Source organism: Lethenteron reissneri, chromosome 60 (genome assembly GCF_015708825.2).
Source record: "Lethenteron reissneri isolate LAM-NWPU_2019-01 chromosome 60, ASM1570882v1, whole genome shotgun sequence".
Taxonomy (NCBI): Eukaryota; Metazoa; Chordata; class Hyperoartia; order Petromyzontiformes; family Petromyzontidae; genus Lethenteron; species Lethenteron reissneri.
The window spans coordinates 6,131,376-6,152,215 of NC_083838.1; the positions used below are offsets into that span (position 1 = coordinate 6,131,376).

Below are 20,840 nucleotides of genomic sequence, written 5' to 3' on the forward strand. Positions count from 1 at the left end.
TATGAAGGGAGTGGTATTTCACCACTGTGACTCCATCAAATCGAGGGCACCTCTACCCACCAGCGACAGTGGATTTTGCCCGTGTGCTCCTTCCATCAACGCTGTCAAGCGCGTGGTTTTCCCAGCAGCACCGGCACGAGGAAGAAGCTACGGCGGCGCCGGCTGCCGCCCTTCTCCGCTGCTACCCTACACAGCCCCGTGGAGTGACCGGCACAAAAACCACGCGCCGGCAGCCCAACGTTCCCTCGAGCGGAGTGCCGGTATTCCGGCGTGCGCCGGTCGGTGCGTGCGGGCTGTGCGGTTAGGCCGTGCCGCACCAGCCGTGGTACCTCTCTCTTCCCCTCCTCCTCCATCGCCTCGGAGCCAGCGTCCGCTCTGTCGCCGGTGGCGGCGGCGGCGTCGTCCGTGCCCTGGTGCTGCTGCTCGTCCTCACCTCCCACACCGCCCCCCACGGGGGGGGTGGCAGGGGGCTCCGACTCGGTACGGCCACCCCCCTCCTCTTCCTCCTCCTCTTTCTTCTGCTGCTGCTGCTTCATTTGCTGCTGCGGCGGCTGTGGCGACGTTTGCTTCAGCTGCTTGTCTCCCTGCTGCTGCTGCTGCACCACCATGCCAGCCTGGACGCTCACCTTCGCCTCACTGTGATGAGACAGGTGGGGGGAGGGGGGTGAAACCACGTAAAGGTCAGCCGTGCCGTCAAAGCTCCTCTCACTACGCCGGGCTCCGAGCCGTTGCTAATGGGCCAACCGAAGGAATTAGCACGAGTCGCAGGAAGCAGAACCCACCAGCACTTCCATCGTCGCTACAACAACAACAGCGATACCAGGGTCCACCAGCCGACACTCAATTCACCAGCTCAGGAAGATTACACCCAGTCACCACACATTAACGCAGCAATGAGACGCGATCCAATTTGTGCTCGCAAGCGAAGCCTTTCGGTTACCACGTCAGGGACGAGTAGCCGATAATGACGGGGACTGAAATTAAACCCAGCAGCTGATTTGAGATTCCTCACTGCACGACATTTACAATTGGAAAGAACAGAGCACTCGGTCGACAACTGTGAGTGACGATACCTACACGCCACCTCAACGTGACCTTTAAACCAAAATGGCAGGCGAGTCCTGAGCCGGGCCCATCCATTTGTAGCCTGCGCTTGCTTGGAGTGTGCGAGGTTCCCAACACTGACATTGCCACTTCCATCGTCGTCCCTGATGATGAATAATTAACCGCACCTGTGCGGCGCTGCTCGTGATCGGGCTTGGGGGGGGGGGGGTGGCACCATCATGCGCCACCGAACCCCTTCACCACGACGTCGAGCGATGCTGGTTCCATGACAACGCCACTCAATCCGCGACCAACGAGATTACAGGCCGCATTCCTCACAAGCAGCCGATGAATTAACCGCGCGCGACTGAATGAATGAATGCTGAACACCAGAGAGGACGCACAATTAAAATCAATAAGCTTACCACAGAGCGGCGCGCCCGTTCATCGCGAGAGGGTTAACGACAGGCAGCGCTATTCTTAGAAACCTCCCTGCGGTCGCTCGCGGTGCGGACAGCCCATCGGTGCCGGCCATCGGCACCGGCAGCCGAGACTCAAACGCTCAGCTGGAGCCGTGACACAAAGGAGGCGCGTGCGGATGACACCGCGCGTGCGTGCACGCGCTCCTCCCACCGTGCGCTGTGGGGCACGCAGGCCACGGGAACACGACGCAAGGACGGAGGCCAGTGCACCCCTACCTCACCACGCTCACTTCTGGGACCATCAGGGCCGCGCGCGCGACGGCACGGGCGCCGTCACGGCTCAGGACACCCGGGGGTGGGGGGGGCGGCGCTCCACTACAAGCGGCCATTCACCGCAACGGGCAGCAGGCGGCCATGCTGGATTCCTCCCATCTGCCTGTGGAGCCAAGGTCCCCAGAGGGGCAGGGTTGTCCGAGCTACTGCCCGACTGCCTGACCCTTTATAATAACAAAAACGAAATCCCCCCTACGTGAACGGCGGACACAGGCGCGAGTGGGCGACACGACGCATCCCACGCTGCGCCGCTAGAAGAGAGAGAAACCCCTGCGCTAACGGGCGGCAGTGGAATATTCTAGCAGCTGCAGCTCAAGTCGGCGGCTCTCTCAGCCTCTCCCCTCCCCCGCAGCAGCAGCAGCAGCAGAATCAATCGGGCTGCGCACACTTCCGAGCGGAGCGCCTGCCCTACATGCTAATTAGGCTCCGCTCGCACCGGCCCAACGCTCCCGCCTGCTCGCCATGCACAGGCGCCTCCAACACACACACACAAAAAAATCAATGGAGGCCGGTCCCAGGGGAACAGGCTCCGTGCAGGCGGATACAGAGGACACCTACAGAGCCAAGAAGACCTGGGTTCCCACCCCTCCCGGGGCGGGCATGCGGCGCGCCCAGCAGCTCCCCGCGTTCATCGCTCCACCACTCCCCCGATCTGCCTGGCACGCAATGGGCCCCCCCCCCCCCCGCCTCTCCACCGCTCGCAATCGAATAAAAAATTGGAGATTTCCTGGTCGGCGTGCGGCCACGGCCGGTGTTTAATTGGACGGGAGGTGTTGTGACGCAGCCCGCCGTGACGTCGCCGTGAAAAAAATGGATCGTTGACCGCACAAGGGAGGGGGGGGGGGTGTTCCTCACCCCCCCCCCCGAAAATAAAAACCGTTTAACCCAAGATCCATCTCAAGACTTTTTTTTTACAAAACACCAACGAGCAACGGCATTGGAAAGCCAACAAAGGAGCGAACGAATCACTAACCTGCCGATTTCAAAATATTCCCCAAACGCAGCACCGCTGCACCTCGCTAACGGATGACCTTGCGGTTTTAGATGCGCCCTGTGGTACCAGCAGCAGTGTCGGTGGTAGTGGCGGCTGCCGCGGGGTCGCGCGCCCCAACGAACGTCCCCGTGTCGTGTTCCGCTCGGCGAGGTGCCTCGATCGCAATCGGTGACCGCGCGTGCGACATCGGCGCCTTAAGCGGCACAGCGCAAAACGCCACCGCTACCAGCACAGCGCAAGGAGCAGCCCGCACCACTCGTGCGCGCAGCTCCCAGTCGGGCAGATGGCACAGATCTTTCTCAAGTACAAACTCGCTCAAATTCAGAACCAATTAGTGAAGCAAATGCCTTTTGCCCGGGTGTTTAAAATGCTGCGCAACCACCGTCACAATGCAGTCGAAATCCAGGTTCGAGATGTGTGCGGTCTGACCCGCTCCTTGCTGGGGTTGCCCAATTGTCAACAAATTGTGGGTGCATAACGGTTAAACTAAGACCCGAAAAATCGGCAACCCTCCCCCGCCCATTCACATCACCCGCCGGGGGACACAAACACGGCTCCTCGCTGAGACACAATCATATCATCATCACCACTAACCAACAGCAGCACTAATCCCTTTACAGCATGCGATTTACAACGGGAGTAGACGTCCACACGCGTTCAACCACCTGACACACGGGCATGCGCGAGGTGCGAGGTGTATGTCAATCTGGCCGGCAGCAGTGAAGCATGGGAGATTCTCACAATTCAAAAGAGTCAGGAGGGTTTTTTTTCTAACATGTTCATGATATCCACAAAGTGGCATTAATGCCACTACCACAACGATCACCATCCAAACCGCCATCATCACTATCAACAATGCCATCGATACTGCCATCAGCACCATCGATAATGCCATCATCAGCAAACTACCGAACTGCCTCGTGACCTTGCGATTCAAAAAAGTGCCATGAATGTGATGATTTTGGTGCCACTTGTGGATGTCGGGGTAACATGCACCGATAATTACATACAATATCATATCATTAATCTATCCATGGCTGGATCAGGGCCTCCCCAAGTCGTCGCCATCCCTCACGATCCTGCGATGTATCAATCCATCCTTGCAAATTATACTAAAATCTCTTCTTTTTGAGGTTTCAACTGGTTAAACAAGTAAATTTGACTTGATCTCGCAACTACAGAGAAGCCAATTTCAGTAGTCTATCTCCATGGTGTATGGTACCTCCTTTAACGAGCCACTCCATCCTTAGCCTTGACCACCAGCCAAAGCTTAATTATGAATCTTAAGTCAACACGATGTCTCTCACTTGTGTGCACATACACAAATCAGAAATACGAACTGTGTGTGTGTATAAATCAATAAATCAAAACTCTAAAAAAGGAAGCTAATGCACAAATTTAAGAAAATTAACACAACTGAAAACCTACGTAGCTATGGAGCAACGCTCTCCTATTGCTACACTGTTCAAGCGGGGAAGTAATGCGAGCGTTCCGGGTACGTATAGGCGAGCGACACGGCTACCTCGGCAGTCTTCTTCTGCAGCAGGCAGCAGCTGGCGCCGTAGGGGTATCGTGATGTCGGCAAATGATGAGATCAGAACGAGCCGACAAAAAACAAAACACTAATAGTTCACGTAAGGAACGATTTTAAGCAGACTCGATGCATGGTTACGTGCCAAAACATCGTCACCGCCATCGTCACCATCAAAGCCTGAGCAGACTGTAGGAGGTAAGTGCTGTTAGCCTGCACAGTACACGAGAGGGAGGGTGGCCAACACCACGCCCAGCCACCTTTGTCTCCCGATTGGCGATGTTGTTACACGCTGCAGCAGGTACTCATTTGAGGTTAAGTCGACCTAGGGGAGGCTCAGGATCGGCTCAGATAATCGTCACTGGTGTTGGCCGTGAGCCACCACTCCCTCCATCACCATCATCACTGTCACCATCACCATCTTCATCATCACAGGCATGTGTCCTCACAGGACCCCACGAAATCACTCCACAGACGCACTCCTAAACATGACCCTAGGGGGGCATGCAAGTCGTTTGTAATCTATTTAAAATACACACAAATGTTATTATACAGTCCTGTGGTATTCAATTTCGGAATGAAAGCCTGCCCCATACTTCATCACGCTGGCCGGTGCAAGTTGGTGAGGCGGGGGGGGGGGGTGGGCGCCCAGGACTGGTTCGGATATCATCCTTTCCAGTGAACTCTGGATGGGAATTCAACGGGGTATCCAGGTTCACGGTGCAGCGTTCCACTGGCTCCACCCATAATGTCACTCACCTTTAGAGTGACTGAATGAACGAGCCAAATAAAACAATACAAAAAGATGGTACAAATGTGACAAATATAATAAATAATTAACTATCTAATTAAATGGTGACCCCCAAATCGTCAGGGCTCATCGAAGTGAGGGAGGGCTGAATGTACGTTGGATGTACACTGAACTTCTTTCGCGCCCTACATAGCCAACCGCGCTAATCGGGGTCAAATATAATTACAATTAGAATCAGCATTGTTTGCTGAATTTACGAGTACAAGTATTAATTGCAAATCATTGTGAATGAGACAATCACAGGTGCAACTGATCCCAGGTGTGTGGTGAACAGTCCACACGTCCCCCATTCCTGTGGCAGCTGGGACCAGCAGAGATCATTTTCTACTGAACGAGACGACTCAATGTATGCTGAACTTCTTTCGCACCGTACGTGGCCAATGACGCGGGATCGCATCATGCATCATTAGTGATGTTGCGTCACAGTTTTTAACACTTTCCATCGGCCAAAAAAAGTTGATGAGTCCTCTGCGTCAGTCTGTCCATCATGGGTCGTGCATTTATAACTGTCATAAAGATGATCCAATTAGCCACTTTTGAGTAAAAAGTTGAATTGCTATCAGGGACCCTCTTGAAAGCCTGCCAAATGTTTTCAAACCTTGCCCACATTAAGCGATTCAAACTATCGCTTACGAGATAGGCCTCGTCGGCCAAGGCCATGACATCACACATCAAGCACTCACCATCTCGTTGTGCAGTATAACCTTAATATCGCTTCTTAAATTCGACCGAACCCAGGTCAGCAAGCGTTGCAGGAACAATGCGCATACATGATTTTTCTCCCATCTTATTACTTAAGTACAGTTTACAACCCTTCATAAATTCAATGCTGGATGAAGGCCTCCCAACACCGTTGTCGCACGTCACCAGGACCGTTCGGCCATCCTTCACCACGCTGGCTTTCCATTTATTTATCTATCGTTGGGCACCACGGCCCCAACTCAAAACTGTACAACGGATAGGCGTGTGTTATGCAGAGGGGTGTGCGCGGGGGCAGAGGTCGCAAACGGGTTTTGATTCCTTACCCGTACCCGGCCGCACCAGGGTCGCAAATGGGTACCCGTACCCGGCCGGGTACAGGTACCCGTTCCCTACCCGTACCCTACCCGAAGTGAGTGACAAACGGTTACTCACCAGTGACTCACGGCCTTCCCGTACCCGGCCGCACCAGGGTCGCATAACGGCTACCCGTACCCAGCTAGGTACGGGTAGCCGGGTATTGGGTAGGGTACGGGTATCGGGTACCCGGTTACGACCTCTGGCGCGGGGCAGCGGGAGGGATGGGGGAGGGCAATGAATCTAAGCAGGCTGCTCACAATAACGTGTAAAGCGGCGAGTGGAGATGGCCAGGCAAGACAACCGCTGGTGAGTGCCAGGTGAAGGCATGGTGAGCTGCATGCAAGCGGAATGCTTTGACTGGAGGATGGGCTGCTACCCTGTATTATGTTAATTATTCGGCAATGCTGCTGCGTTGGCACAAGGCCTCAAATAACAACATTAATCACTTTAACACGTAGGCTTTCGCGACCAATATTACTCATAATAAAGGTTTTTGGTTTAGACCTCGTAAGTATAAATGTGGCAAATCGCCCAATGATGCTGGATGTAATTATCAGCGAAACGTCGTAGTCAAATTATAAATGTTGTGGATTTACTCTCCAACACACCGGTGGGCTGAAGTTGTAGTTAATTGGCAAGTTGTTTACGGAGTTGGCCTGATAACTTTAATCTAAATTGTCTTATGGTTGCTTTTGTTTGATTTGCATCACATTGGGATTTTTGCACACAGCGTTGTAATACGGTGGGTTTTTTTCTGGAAGATTTGCTGGCTTCCAGGATGTTTCTGTTGCGCGTCGTCGCTTTAAGATGTTCTCTGTTCATATTTTGTTTCTTGCGGTTGCACCCGACTCAAGAGCCGCATGGCTTACAGGGCTATACCAAAAAAATGAAACTTGAAAATTTGAAACTTGTGACAAACCTTACTGGCTGTGTCGGGTTGGTGGAGGCGTACGACACATTTATACTTATGCAATCTAACCAAAAAACCTTCATTATGAAAATAAATCACATTCGTCAATAACACCTTACAAGGAAAAATAAATGAATTGGGGATGTTTCTGGCAAAGCAGATCATCATCATGGGCAGAAAGCCCGTAGGTGTCCACTGCCCATGTCATCATAGCACATCAATGATTGTATAAGCTAGAGGGAGGTTAGCGTCAGGTGAACGGATGACTGGAAAATTTTCACTCCTAGTTCTCAATACAGAGCTTTGAACCGGCCTGCATAATTACAAGGCACACAAACAGCGGACACATTGTGAGTCGGCCAAACGACGCAATGTGGGGGGGGGGGGAGCGGGAAGTGTGTGACTCACGTGTGCTCGCCGGGAGGAGCGCCCTCCGCCACTCTCCCTGTCCCTTCGTCACGCGCCGGCTCGGAACGCTGCAGACAACGCACATCGGCATCCGCGTCACGGCACTGACGTCAACTGCTCACCAAGAAACTAGGCAAGCCATCATTCACCTGTTTAGCCCCAGAGATTGCACACGAGTTATGACGGTAGCAAAGAAAAGGGTATTTGAGGTGGCAGTAATGCCTGCAACAGAGAGCCGAGCAGCTGAAACGAAAGTTACAGGCACTTGAGCAGAGGTGTCCGAACCAGACGCTGAGAATTCTGTGGCAAAGATAGCATAAGCAATGCAGACGCTTGGAGAACAATGCAGGTAAGCGTTGTTATAAAATGTGCAACAATGAAAAGGAGTTCTAGATTTGAAGTTTTCGTGACTTGCAAGGAACCATACTCTTTGGTTTTTTCGGTAAAGTCACGTAGGTAAAAAATATAAAATAAATGTATAAAATTAAATGTATATCATATATTTTTAATATAATAGAAAATAAATGAAAGTACAATTTATTTTTTTTACCTACGTGACTTTACCGAAAAAACCAAAGAGAATGTAAAGAAGACCTGTGCAAACGTGGTGACCGACACATGGGTGCATTACGATGGCTGACGCTTGATCGATCACATTGGAGCACGGCATGCGGCTCCAACGTTCGCACGTGCCTTAGCGGCTACTAAAAGTGAGCTTGATTCCATTGTCAATTCATGTACGTTTGCAATCGATAATCTATTCTGTTAACTAATACCATTCAAAATTGCATTGACAAAACCTAGCTGGCATTCATCAGCAGGCAAGGAACCGGCCAATCACTGCGTGACGGCTCACCTTATCATTTGGCACGAGGGCCGAGCGGCCGGGCTCTGCCTGGCCCCGCCGCTGCTTCTGCGTGTCGGGGGGGAAGTCCCTCTTCTCGCGGTCGGGGGACGATGACCCCGACGAGGAAGAGGACGAGGACGTGGAGGACGATGAAGATGACGACGAGGTCGAGGAGGACGACGACGACGACGAGCCCTTGCACGCCTTCCGTCTGGGCAAACCCTCGTCCTCGCTGCTCGAGTGCCTGCGCTTGCGGTCGTCGCCCTTCGCGTCACGGCCGCGCGCACCGCCCTGCTCCTCCTTATCGTGCTGCCGCTTCGGCCCCGGCTCCTGCTTATGGCCCCGCTGCTCCTTCTCTGCTTCTCTCTGCTCCCGGCCGCGCTCCTCACCGTGCCGGCGCTCCCCACCCTCCTCCTCCGTTTTGTGCTTCTTCTCCTGGGGAGCTCTCTCTGCTCCTTCTTGCGGTTTGACCTTCAGCTCGGCTGCCCCCCGCTTGCACTTCGCCAATTCCTCCTGCTTGCGCTTCTCGTCGGCCTCCTTGTGCTTCTGCTCTGCTTCATCCTGCTTGCGCTTCAGGTCTGCCTCCTGCTGTTTACCCTTCAGCTCCGCCTCTTGCTTATGCTTCTTATCTGCTTCCTCCTGCTTCTGCTTCTTGTCCGCTTCCTCCTGCTTACGCTTCTTCTCTGCTTCCTCCTGCTTACGCTTTAGCTCTGCCTCCTGCTTATGCTTCAGCTCCGCTTCCTCTTCCTTACGCTTCTTATCCGCTTCCTCCTGCTTACGCTTCTTCTCTGCTTCCTCCTGCTTACGCTTTAGCTCTGCCTCCTGCTTATGCTTCAGCTCCGCTTCCTCCTGCTTACGCTTCTTATCCGCTTCTTCCTGCTTACGCTTCTTCTCTGCTTCCTCCTGCTTACGCTTCTCTGCTTCCTCCTGCTTACGCTTCTCTGCTTCCTCTTGCTTATGCTTTAGCTCTGCCTCCTGCTTATGCTTCAGCTCCGCTTCCTCTTGCTTACGCTTCTTCTCCGCTTCCTCCTGCTTATGCTTCAGCTCTGCTTCCTCCTGCTTACGCTTCTCTGCTTCCTCCTGCTTACGCTTCTCTGCTTCTTCTTGCTTATGCTTTAGCTCTGCCTCCTGCTTACGCTTCTTCTCCGCTTCCTCCTGCTTACGCTTCTTCTCTGCTTCCTCTTGCTTATGCTTCAGCTCTGCTTCCTCTTGCTTACGCTTCAGCTCTGCCTCCTGCTTACGCTTCAGCTCCGCTTCCTCTTGCTTATGCTTTAGCTCCGCCTCCTGCTTATGCTTCAGCTCTGCTTCCTCTTGCTTACGCTTCTTCTCTGCTTCCTCTTGCTTATGCTTCAGCTCTGCTTCCTCTTGCTTACGCTTCAGCTCTGCCTCCTGCTTACGCTTCAGCTCCGCTTCCTCTTGCTTATGCTTTAGCTCCGCCTCCTGCTTATGCTTCAGCTCTGCTTCCTCTTGCTTACGCTTCTTCTCTGCTTCCTCCTGCTTACGCTTCAGCTCCGCTTCCTCTTGCTTATGCTTTAGCTCTGCTTCTTCCTTTATACGCTTCTCTTCTACTTCCTTAAGCTTTTGTTTCCGTTCCTCCTCCTGCTTCATCTCTGCTTCTTCTTTCTGCTTCCGCTTCTGCTCCTCTTCCTCTTTGCGCTTCTCCTCTGCTTCCATATGCTTTTGTTTGCGCTCCTCCTCTTCCTGTTTGCGCTTCCGTTCTGCCTCCTCTTCCTGTTTACGCTTCCGTTCTGCTTCCTCCTGTTTGTGCCTTTCCTCCGCTTCCTCCTTTCTGCGCTTCTCGTCTGCTTCTTTAAGCTTGCGTTTCCGTTCCTCCTCCTCCTTAAGCTTCAGCTCTGCTTCCTCCTCTTCCTGTTTGCGCTTCTGCTCCTCCTGTTTGCGTTTCAGCTCCGCTTCCTCCTGTGTGCGCTTTAACTCCTCCTCCTGCCTACGCTTCACCTCAGCTTCCTCCTGCTTGCGCTTCTCCTCTGCTTCTTCCTTTCTACGCTTCACCTCGGCTTCTTCCTGCTTGCGCTTTAGCTCGGCTTCCTCCTGCTTGCGCTTCTCCTCTGCTTCTTCCTTTCTACGCTTCTCCTCTGCTTCTTCCTTTCTACGCTTCTCCTCTGCTTCTTTCTGTTTCTGCTTCTCCTCTGCTTCTTCCTGTCTACGTTTCTCCGCTTCCTTCTGCTTACGCTTCTCCTCTGCTTCTTCCTGCCTACGCTTCTCCTCTGCTTCCTTCTGCTTGCGCTTATCCTCTGCTTCCTTTTGCTTACGCTTCTCCTCTGCTTCTTCCTGCCTACGCTTCTCCTCTGCTTCCTTCTGCTTGCGCTTATCCTCTGCTTCCTTTTGCTTACGCTTCTCCTCTGCTTCTTCCTGCCTACGCTTCTCCTCTGCTTCCTTCTGCTTGCGCTTCTCTGCTTCTTCCTGCTTACGCTTCTCCTCTGCTTCTTCCTGTCGTCGTTTCTCCTCTGCTTCCTTCTGCTTGCGCTTCTCCTCTGCTTCCTTTTGCTTACGCTTCTCCTCTGCTTCTTCCTGTCGTCGTTTCTCCTCTGCTTCCTTCTGCTTGCGCTTATCCTCTGCTTCCTTTTGCTTGCGCTTCTCCTCTGCTTCTTCCTGTCGTCGTTTATCCTCTGCTTCCTTCTGCTTGCGCTTATCCTCTGCTTCTTCCTGCTTGCGCTTCTCCTCTGCTTCCTTTTGCTTACGTTTCTCCAATTCTTCCTGTCTGCGCTTCTCTGCTTCTTCCTGCTTGCGCTTTTCTGCTTCTTCCTGTCTCTGTTTCTCCTCTGCTTCCTCTTGCTTGCGCCTCTTCTCCCTCTCTTCCTCTTGGCGTAGTCGCTCCGCTTCCTCACGCTTGCGCACCTCGGCCTCCTCCCGCTCCCTCTGCTGCTCGCGAGCCACCCTCTCGGCTTCCTCAGCCTCCCGCACGGCGGCTAAGCGCTTCTCCTCCTCACCCCTGCCCGCCCTGGGTTCGACTCCCTGGCCAAGGTTCCGTGCGCGGCCCTCCGTCTCCTCCTCCCCGTCGCCCGGTGCGCCGGGTGAGGGGCTTCGCTTCTTCCTGTCGGCCTTCCTCACACGCATCTGTGCCGCAGACACGCACGGCGAACGCAGCCTCGTTACCCCTCGGCACGATCACCGCCGCTAAGAGGTAAATGACGCGGCACTTCTGCTGTTACCGCCACTGTCGCTGCTGCTCCCGATGGTGTTGTCCGCTAGGCACGCTACGACGCATCAGTTCAGCGGTCGACAAATTCTTACGCAACCGGCGCAAATTGAACCATGCGCGAGAAACCATTACATCCGTATGTTGTTCTTATTTTCAATTCATGTGCCTCCCTGTAGCCACTACAGGCAACAGCCACTGTAAAATATCCAAGTCGTTGGTCAAATTGTGGCCCAGAATTGTGACAACTCATCAAATTACTCATCGAATTAAGCCTATGGTCTACTGTTTCACGGGCTGCAAAAGTCGGCAAATAAAGTTGCATGTGGGTGCACAATAAGCAACTTTGATTCCAGACACTTCAAAAATAGTTACAAATGTAAGATAACTACGATTCAGATGCAAACGGTCACTTGGATCATCACTGCAACACAAAAATGAAATTCCATGGTGGATTTTGAGTATCACGGATAAATTGAAGTTGGCTTGCTTCATATTTTATAAAGGTAAATCACGTTAGAAAACTGGAGTGGGAATATTTCCTTGCCCAAAAGTCCAAGGCAAGGGCAGAGTATTGGGTTCAGTGACCAGTTGTATAAAATACCTTGAAAAAAAAGTCCCTTAATTGAAACCGATTTAAATAGGAGTGAAAGGGAATTTTGTATTCAAGTTGTTTCATGCAACTGACCCCAGACCTGCCGCATTACCGATGCGTGGATTTACTCATTAAATGTGATTCTTCCTGTTCAAAATATGAGCATTGAAATTACGCAAATTATACTCCTACACTACACTTTTACGCTAATGGAGCAAACAAAACAACACACAGAACTACAAATGAGGCGGTTAAGACCCAGACAAAAAATATATATATATCGATATCTGAATAAAATAAACTCTAATTGGAACAATTTCCTGGCTGGAAGTGGGGTGGGGGGATGATTCGATACATTGTTGCATGCCTAGTATTGATCATTAAACACAGGGGCTTCAATTTACAAAAATTAAGGCCCATGTCCTTAATTCACAACAGTGGAAGAGAGCAGCGATGTACAAAACAGCGGCGCCGATTGACGTCGGCTAAGGCAGCTTTCACTGCTGCACCGTCGCCCCGTCTCCTCCTCGTGGCGCCGGCCTCGTGGCGCCGACCGCCCGCCGCTAACTCCGCGGAACTCACTGGCGAGCGGGACTTGGAGTCGGCCGACGAGGAGCCACTGCGCGACGACGACGAAGACGAGGATGAGGAAGACGAGCGAGACGAGGACGAGGAGGATGACGACGATCGCGAGCTCGACGCGGAGCGGGAGCTTGAGCGAGACCTGGAGCGGCCTCGGCCGCGCCTCTTGCCCTCGGCCGGAGCCGCTGCCGCCACCTTCCGAGGTTTCCCATCTTCTGAAGCCACCAAGGGAGGGGGCACAGCTTCTACCCGCCCGTCGGCAGGCACCATCGCCTGTTCCTTGGTGCCAGATTTTGCCGCGCGGGGACGGGGGACGTCAGCCGCTACCGGCGGTTCCAGGAGGCTGCCTGGCTGGGCCCCACGTGGGAGGGAGATAGGCTTCGAGGAGGGCAGTGGCGCATTCACGGGGCCGTCCTCTTGCTCCAGGTGTGGAGGGGACGCCTCCTGCAGCACGGGCGACTCTGTGGCGCTTTTCCTCTCAGCCTGGAACGCCGACGACGACCTCTCCTGCACCAGCTGCGGCGGCGATGCCTCCATCGGCTCTTCAGCAGGAGCACCATCGCGCTTGCACGCAGCTTGAATGACGGACGCTTGGCCGGCGGATCCACCCAGCTCCACGCGAGTTGCGGTCTTCTGCTCCCCTTTACTTTTCCCCACAGTGACATCCATCTTCTCTTCTTCCTCCGCCACCTTCTGCGCCATCTCCGCGCCTCTCTTGGGCTTAACGTGCATCCCCGTGGCGCCTCTCTCCCCTTCGTCAGCTTCTTCTGCCGGAGCTGTAGCGTCACCATCACCGTCACAAGCGGACGCGAGTCCTGCACGGCGGGTACTTCTGGCCGACAGGCGAGGGGCGTCGTTGGGGGCGGCGTGGGGAGGAGGGGGGCTCGCGGGAGCCTGTGCGTCCCCGCAGGCCTCAGGCTCTGGCGGCTCCGTACACGGAACTTGGGCCGTCAATACTGGGATAGGGGCTTCATCCTAACGAGGGAGACGCACGCCCGGGCAGGCACGGGTCACACGGCGCTCACTCACACGGGAGGCATCCTGGGCTCTACTGTGAACAATAGCACCACTCATCAATATCATCTATTATCTATCCACTGCTGGATGAAGGTTTCACTGTGCCTCACAGTCCGGGGATGTAACAATCCGTCTATCTTCTGCACATAAGCTGACGTCATCTGTGGTGTATGTTCTCTAGGGCGTGTTCCCTCCTTTGGCTGCCACTCCACCGTTAGTCTCGACCACCGGTCATCATCTCTACTAGTGACACGTCCTGCCCAATCCCACTTGATTTTTTAGCAGTCAATATGTCTAACGTGCGTGTGTTCTCTAATCCACGTGTTCCTTTTTCTCAGTGTGATTTAATGCACGCACCTGTCCGTGCCTCTTTTGTTTCATATCCTTTATCAGTGTCCACGCACCTATTTGATCCATCGGTCGTTAGCTGGAGATACGCACCGATTTAACACTTTCTTCAGGCAACTTGGTGGATTTCTCTTCATTGGGCAATAATCTGAATAATCTTGATACAAGAGCCTAATAAAGAAGACACATTCACCAATAACACTGTGGCCTTAATACGAAACATAAATAATAGGTGACGTTTCAGGCAATGGCCCTTCTTGATAGCAAAACATAACACGTCTTCTTCTTCAGTGGACGTTAAAGATCCCCAGATGTCATCCGCAAAAGTAGACCGCTATGTAAATGAGGTTATGTTCTATGAAGGACAATTGCCCAAAACGTTGCCTAGCATATTTTTCCTTATAAGCCCACACACAGTGTTATTGGCGAATGTGTCGAGGCTTTTTGTTTATTTGTGTGACTCACCACTGCCAATGCAGTATCACCAAATAACATATGTAATGAAGGTACAAAATAGGGCTCAAGATAAATAAAGTCAATTAGTGCACTTGGAATAAGAGGCTAACGTGCCTGTAATTCTTCAAGTTCTTTTGTGACTTTCAAATAAAAGGATGATCGTGGCACTCCAATTCTTGGTAAACATTTCGTGAACAGGATCATTAATTTTTGTTCCGAAAACTGGTCTCACTTCTTTGATTTGCGAGTGGAAAGTTAAATAAGTGAAACCATCTATTTCCATTGGCCGTTTCCATTCGCTGTTGGAAACAAACTGCAGTAAATCGTAGGACAACTTAATACAGAATTCTGCAAAGTGGGGGCTCAAGATAAACAAAGGAATGTACAGGTTCTCCAGTTGACTGAAGACACTCGCAGGGGAAACTCAACTGGAGAACGCATCATTGTATAATATATCGAGGAACGTTCGTGGAGATGGATCGGGATCAATGCGATTAAATAAGGAGGTGCACATCAGGTTGGAATCCTGCAAAAAACAACAACTTAATAATAGTAAGGTGTTATTCATGTTTTCAACACGTATTTGGGAGGAGAGAATGAGTCACAAAAGGGATATGCTACGTTCCCATGACCAAGTGGAAAGCGGATTCGGCCATCCTGGTTTGTTCTAAGATTGACAGCACGGCTCCAATCTGCATCTCAGTGCTCAACCACTTGCGCAGTGCTGCTATGACCTCCCCATCTTTACTCTCAGCGATCAAAAGGTTGTTTTTTATGTTTGGGGTGAGTTAGGTTATTCCAAGCCAAAATTTTTTTTTTTGAATATGCAGGTTTCCATCGCTTTATTCAAGTTGGGTTTATACAAATTTGCGTATATGCAACGAACCTATCGCGACCCAAAATGTGCTACATGTGGTTTGAATTCACTCGTATGCGGCAATGCGGTCGGACTTGTTTGGGGTACTGCACGCGCTATTCGGCAGGCATCCGTCTCGTGCGGTTTCGCTTTAGTACGCCCCTTTTATTGGTAACGCATCTACTACCGCATAAAGCGTGGGAAAAACCTGTACATACATACATATATATAAAGTTCCCCACCCCCACCCCCCAAGACAAACTAGGCGAGGAACACCACAGGAGGCGCGCCCCGTGTGAACGCACCAAACCCCATAACATTGAGACTATTTCCAAGGGAGGCTAAAGATTAAAAACAAAAAAGCTAAAGCGTGCGGCTCCCTTGTGAAATAAAAGTGACGGGGTCTGCTTAAGAGACCCCCGCTTGGTGAGGACCCGGTACGGCTTGTCGTGGGAATCCGGGCTGAGCCCACAAGGCCAGTTTATGATCGAGGCTTTCCCCGGTGGCGATGGAAACGTAGCATAAAACTATACAAATGACACTTAAATAGGCATGTAACGATTTACCGCTCGAACAAATGTAACAAATGTCAAGTCATAATTTTGGGTAACAATTTGATTTCAGAAGGCATTATATTTTATATTTTTGTCCCATTTGTACTGCCTTTGTTGGAGCGCCTGCCTTGTTTGCATGATTTAATAAGTAGTGTCTGTTTCGTCAATTGTTTGTCTTGTTTGAAGTCTCTTTGTCCCGTCTTGTCCGTCTAACTTGTTTCATCTCGTTTGTCGCGACCATGGGCCTATTTATTTTTTACAATTTGCACGAATTGACAACAGCCACTCTCTACACAGACAACTTAAGACGTGCGTGTCCTGTGCGTGACAATCGATATTTATCGATGAATCGTTACATGCCTACTTTTGATCCGACCCCCCTTACACAGCGACAAGCCTCTGACCTCCTGGCGGTCCGTGAGCGAAGGCTCCTCGGAGTCCTCCTCCGCCTGCTGCTTCTCCGCCGCATCGACCCTCGGCGGCGCCAACACCTTGTCGTCCACGCGGTACCCGCCGCTCCACTTGCGGGGCGTCCTCCTCACGACCGGCGGCGCTTCCTCCGCCGGCTCGGCAGGCAGCGAGTTGCGGCTGCGTCGCTTGCGCTCTACTCGCTTGGGCCAGACGCGCTCCTCCTCCTCCTCCTCTTCTTCCGGCTCTACCGGCTCGTTCTTGTCCTGTCCCGCAGATGCCTCGGCCACCGCCGCAACCGGGGGCTCTGCCGCTGAGCACACGCGCGGAGCGGAAAGAAGCACGGGCTGTCAGCTGTGGCTGTAGCTGTGCGGCTAAGAGACAGCGGTGTAGCCAATGTGGAAGCGGCAATCCCATTAAAAATATCCGAGCTTGTAACAACCCACTTATTTTTCGATTTAAAGCTTTCGTGACTGCAGGGATTCATCTTCTTGGTTCTTTCGGTAAAGTCACGTAGAAGGGAAGTAATAAAATAATAAAAATAAAACATAATAACCCACTTATTCATGCCCAAGTCTCACTGCATTGTACACGATTGTTATTGATCGTTTATCATGTTTACGGTGTCGCTTTGTTCAACTCGTCTCCCTCGCCTGGTTAGAACGTTTATGAATTAAGGAATGCTCTCCTACAAGGTGTTAACATTTGCATGATCCAGACTGCTTGATGCTTTGTTGCAGCTATTGATGTGACTTGGTCAATGGAATGTGTCGATGATTTTAAGTCACGACTGTAAACTCACTTCTACACCATCGCCGCTTTGGATCAAAAGACCAAAGACTTGATACAATCTCTTCACCTTAATTTTTCCTGCCCCGATCTCGTTTTGTACAGAGTTTAAATGTTTGCATGTACGGCGATGTGTGATCTTTCAATGAATGACGCAATATTGCAATTATGAACACTGGCTGCGTGTAACGGACGTTAAAATGGACTTTGTAGATTTTCATATTGACGAAGGTCAAATGTTACATTTCACAAGGTCAAATGTTCTGGAATTCGAGGTAAGCAAGAAGGGCCACCGAAATAAACATTCAAAATCTTTATTTAGACTGGTGGAAATATAATGCACATACCTTTGGACAGCACGTCCTCTGTTGGTGAATGTAATTTTACTTGAATAATTACGTGTAAGTCAATAAATTTGTAAATTAAGTGCCGCTTTGTTACTTATTTCCCACAACCGGAAATGCTCTCCCCTGTTGGTGAATGTAATTTTACTTGAATAATTATGTGTAAGTCAATAAATTTGTGATTTAAGTGCCGCTTTGTTACTTATTTCCCACAACCGGAAATGCTCTCCCCCCTCCGTTTAGTCTGGCTTCTCGAGGTTATACTGTAGACCTCGCCAGTCTCAAATACGTTTGGCGATTCGCAAACAAAACGAAGCCGCCGAGCGCTCCGTGCACGGCTGCCGTGGCAGTCGCGGGCGTGCTACCTGTGTAGCTGTTGAGCTCCTGGTTCTCGGGAATGGACTGCAGGTCTGGAGGCTGAGTGACCAACGAGTCTTGGTGCGAGGTGGTCTCATCCTCCGATTCGGCAGACACCTCTGCACACGGCGCAAACACGCGCAATTTATCCTCACGGCGACGATTGCAACAAGACGCGCTCACATGTTCAGCAGGCTCAGATGAACTCATTGGTGGCTCCACCGTGAACCCTTTAGACCTGGGGTGATTCATCATCCCTAGCGATTTTATGAAAAGTGACATTTAACAGCCGGGATCCCATTCGAAGCATTTGCTCTTTTTTAAATCCTTTATATTAAGTTCACTTGCTTGCTTGCTTGCGCGCTTACGACCGTGCAAATCTTTCGGTCGTTTTTTAACCCACTTCCCGTGATCCAATCGAGCTGACATTTTGCACACAGACTCGTTGTGCGTGACAATTTCTTCTCGTGAAATTTTTTTCCCAAAATGTTACACTTTTTAGGAAAAAATAAATTATATTTAATTACCAATTGCTTAATGGTGGCAGGCAATCATCTGACCCATAGGTGGCAGCCATCTCAAGCCAGAGGACGAGAGGACTCTAGCCGCCACGCATATGAAGGATTTATAGTGAAAAACTTTGTTTTTACGGGTTAATTTTTTTACGTTACGGGTTAATTTTTTTTACTGTTTCGTGTCAGTTCAGTGCCAATGGTAGAGTTTTGTTCGCTCCACTGGTCAATGAATGTAACACGAGCATTTCGTTTGTATGAATTGTTATCGACTCTATGCCAGTATCGCAAGCGTGAGGATTGATTTTAATCTATGAATCTATGCATCGTTACGTGCCTAAACAAGTGTAATAATGATAATAATGCCAAACTGGTGACGATGGTTGGTGGTAGGTAAGTAGCAACTCCCCTTATCCAGTGATTGTTACAATTCTTGGTCGCAAGTTCTTTCAGGAATGAAGTTTTTTGTCGAATTATAATTCGAATAATAATAAGTAAAAAATATTCTAAAAAATATATAAATTGGTCAGTAATCATTATTACTGCCCGATTTTTTTTATTTGTTCCTTCTCGTTTGTACGGCATTGTTTGTTCCATTCGCCTAAATGTATCGTTAGCATAGCATTTACATGCACCTTCAAACGATCATTGTTTACCGCACTGTATATCCACTGCTGGATTAAACTTCCTAACTCCGCCGTGGAGTTGGGGTTTTATGACCATGCCTCATGCATGACTGGTTCATATATCACTGCCCAATGGCGCGAACTGTGTTGGGGAATTGAGAACTCAGGTCGCCGGGATCGTAGTTCGGTGCAGGAACCACTGATGCACCCCAATTTGCATGAATGGTGAATATTAACACATTCCTGCAAAAGGAGCTGGTAGGAACGTTGGGTTGCTCGGTCAATGGTCAACGGCGGCGTGGTGTATTCCGCAAATATGGCCGACTGTGAGGGCGGGCACAAGCCGGCGTGAGAAGGTTAAACGTTGAGTTTTATAAGGGCACCACGGGGTGAAAAGCCCCTCCCTCCCCACCCAGCCCCTCCCCACCCTCCCCTCCCCACCCAGCCCCTCCCCACCCAGCCCCTCCCCACCCAGCCCCACCCCTCCCATTTTTGGATGCACGACGGACGGACAGAATAATCCCCTGTGGGCTGGTGTAACCAGGAGGTTCCTACCAGTATAACTCTTGTTTACCCAGGAGTCTCACTGAACCTCAAGACTAATTTTTTTAAGAAGGTCCTGCCAAGTATTCGGAGAAGGCGGCAATGTTGCTATGTGCCATCCCAATTTGAATAATTTGCAGGTACTTTTTTAGCATTGGGATGTTTGTCCAATAGCAGTTACATTGCATATTTTTTTAGCTACGAAGGAAACCGGAGAACCTGGAGCAAACCCATACAGAACAGCGGGAGAGCGTACAAACTCCACACAGAAAGGCATCCGAGGGAGGAATCGAACCGAGCACATTTTGCCGTGAGGCACGAGTGTTAACACTGCGCCACCCTGCCGCCGAATTTAATCGTGAACACGAAAATCTGTTTTAATCGCCGATGCGTCGCGATGCCTCGTACTCACCCTCTGACTCGGTGGCCGCCTGCGCATCGCGCGCTATCCTCTGCTGCAGGAGCTGCTGTTGTTTTTCCAGGTACTGCTTGATGAAGCTGTTGGAGCTCATCTCCTCCCCGATCTGCGCAACGGCGTCATCGGCGTTAGTATGCAAAACCCACCATTCACTGCACAAGAGTGACTGCGACAGGCCCCAGACAATAAAAGTTGAGACACGGGGTGAATCTCTCTCGCTCGCTCTCTCTTGCCAGCAGCTCTTGGCTGCCTAAACAGAGAAGGCACGGGGGCACTTACGGAAGAGTTGGGCTGCAAGCCAGCCTGCTGACCAGACGTCTTCTGCAGCTGTTCCAGCATGAGGGCCTGTGAGCAGAACACACGGGAGAGAGATGCGGCTTTACCAAACGTTGCGATTAATAGACACGAACCACGACAGGTACCACTCCTGCCCAATGCTACTGAGGTAATACGAGTTACTGCAAACTACCGGCGGAAACAATCGGCAAATGGATGGCAATGTTTTAGAGGGATATTGTAGGTCTGTAAAGAACACGTACAAGTGTCGTACCTTAAGGAGAACCACACTGGGACATTATGATCCAAAGACCAAGCTGAGAATATGAAATAATTGTGGACATTGTCAGTTTCTAACTTATCATAAACTGTGGGACCTTATAACTCACTAGCGGTAAGTATCCGGCGTTCTCTGCAAGTGTTTAACCCAGAAAAGACCAAACAGAGATATAATAATGCACCAGAGATATTATAAGGAGAACGCCTCGACAATAACACTCATCACAGACCAAACTGAGTTTTTAGTTCTTCTGCGATCATGCGGGAGCGTTATGAGTTTATAATCCAGCACGAACTTATGGAAAGCCCTTTTCCAGCAACGGACTGAGAAAAGGGCTGGACAAGTACATATATTACCCAGGCT

At 51.0% G+C, this 20,840-nt stretch overlaps 1 protein-coding gene across 2 annotated transcripts in view; it reads right to left on the minus strand.

Annotated features, from left to right (window-relative positions):
- ACIN1 (apoptotic chromatin condensation inducer 1) overlaps positions 1–20,840 on the minus strand; it is a 37,419-nt gene that overhangs the window by 13,799 nt on the left and 2,780 nt on the right. Inside the window, exons 2-9 of one of the 2 annotated variants that reach the window (XM_061576015.1) lie at positions 20,201–20,266; positions 19,916–20,027; positions 17,831–17,941; positions 16,329–16,645; positions 12,694–13,668; positions 8,369–11,434; positions 7,513–7,580; positions 330–636 (exon numbers count right to left, since the gene is read on the minus strand). In XM_061576015.1, the coding sequence (XP_061431999.1) occupies positions 330–636; positions 7,513–7,580; positions 8,369–11,434; positions 12,694–13,668; positions 16,329–16,645; positions 17,831–17,941; positions 19,916–20,027; positions 20,201–20,266 (5,022 nt within the window). The remainder of the gene's footprint in view (positions 1–329; positions 637–7,512; positions 7,581–8,368; positions 11,435–12,693; positions 13,669–16,328; positions 16,646–17,830; positions 17,942–19,915; positions 20,028–20,200; positions 20,267–20,840) is intronic. The other variant, XM_061576016.1, reaches the window with a different exon arrangement.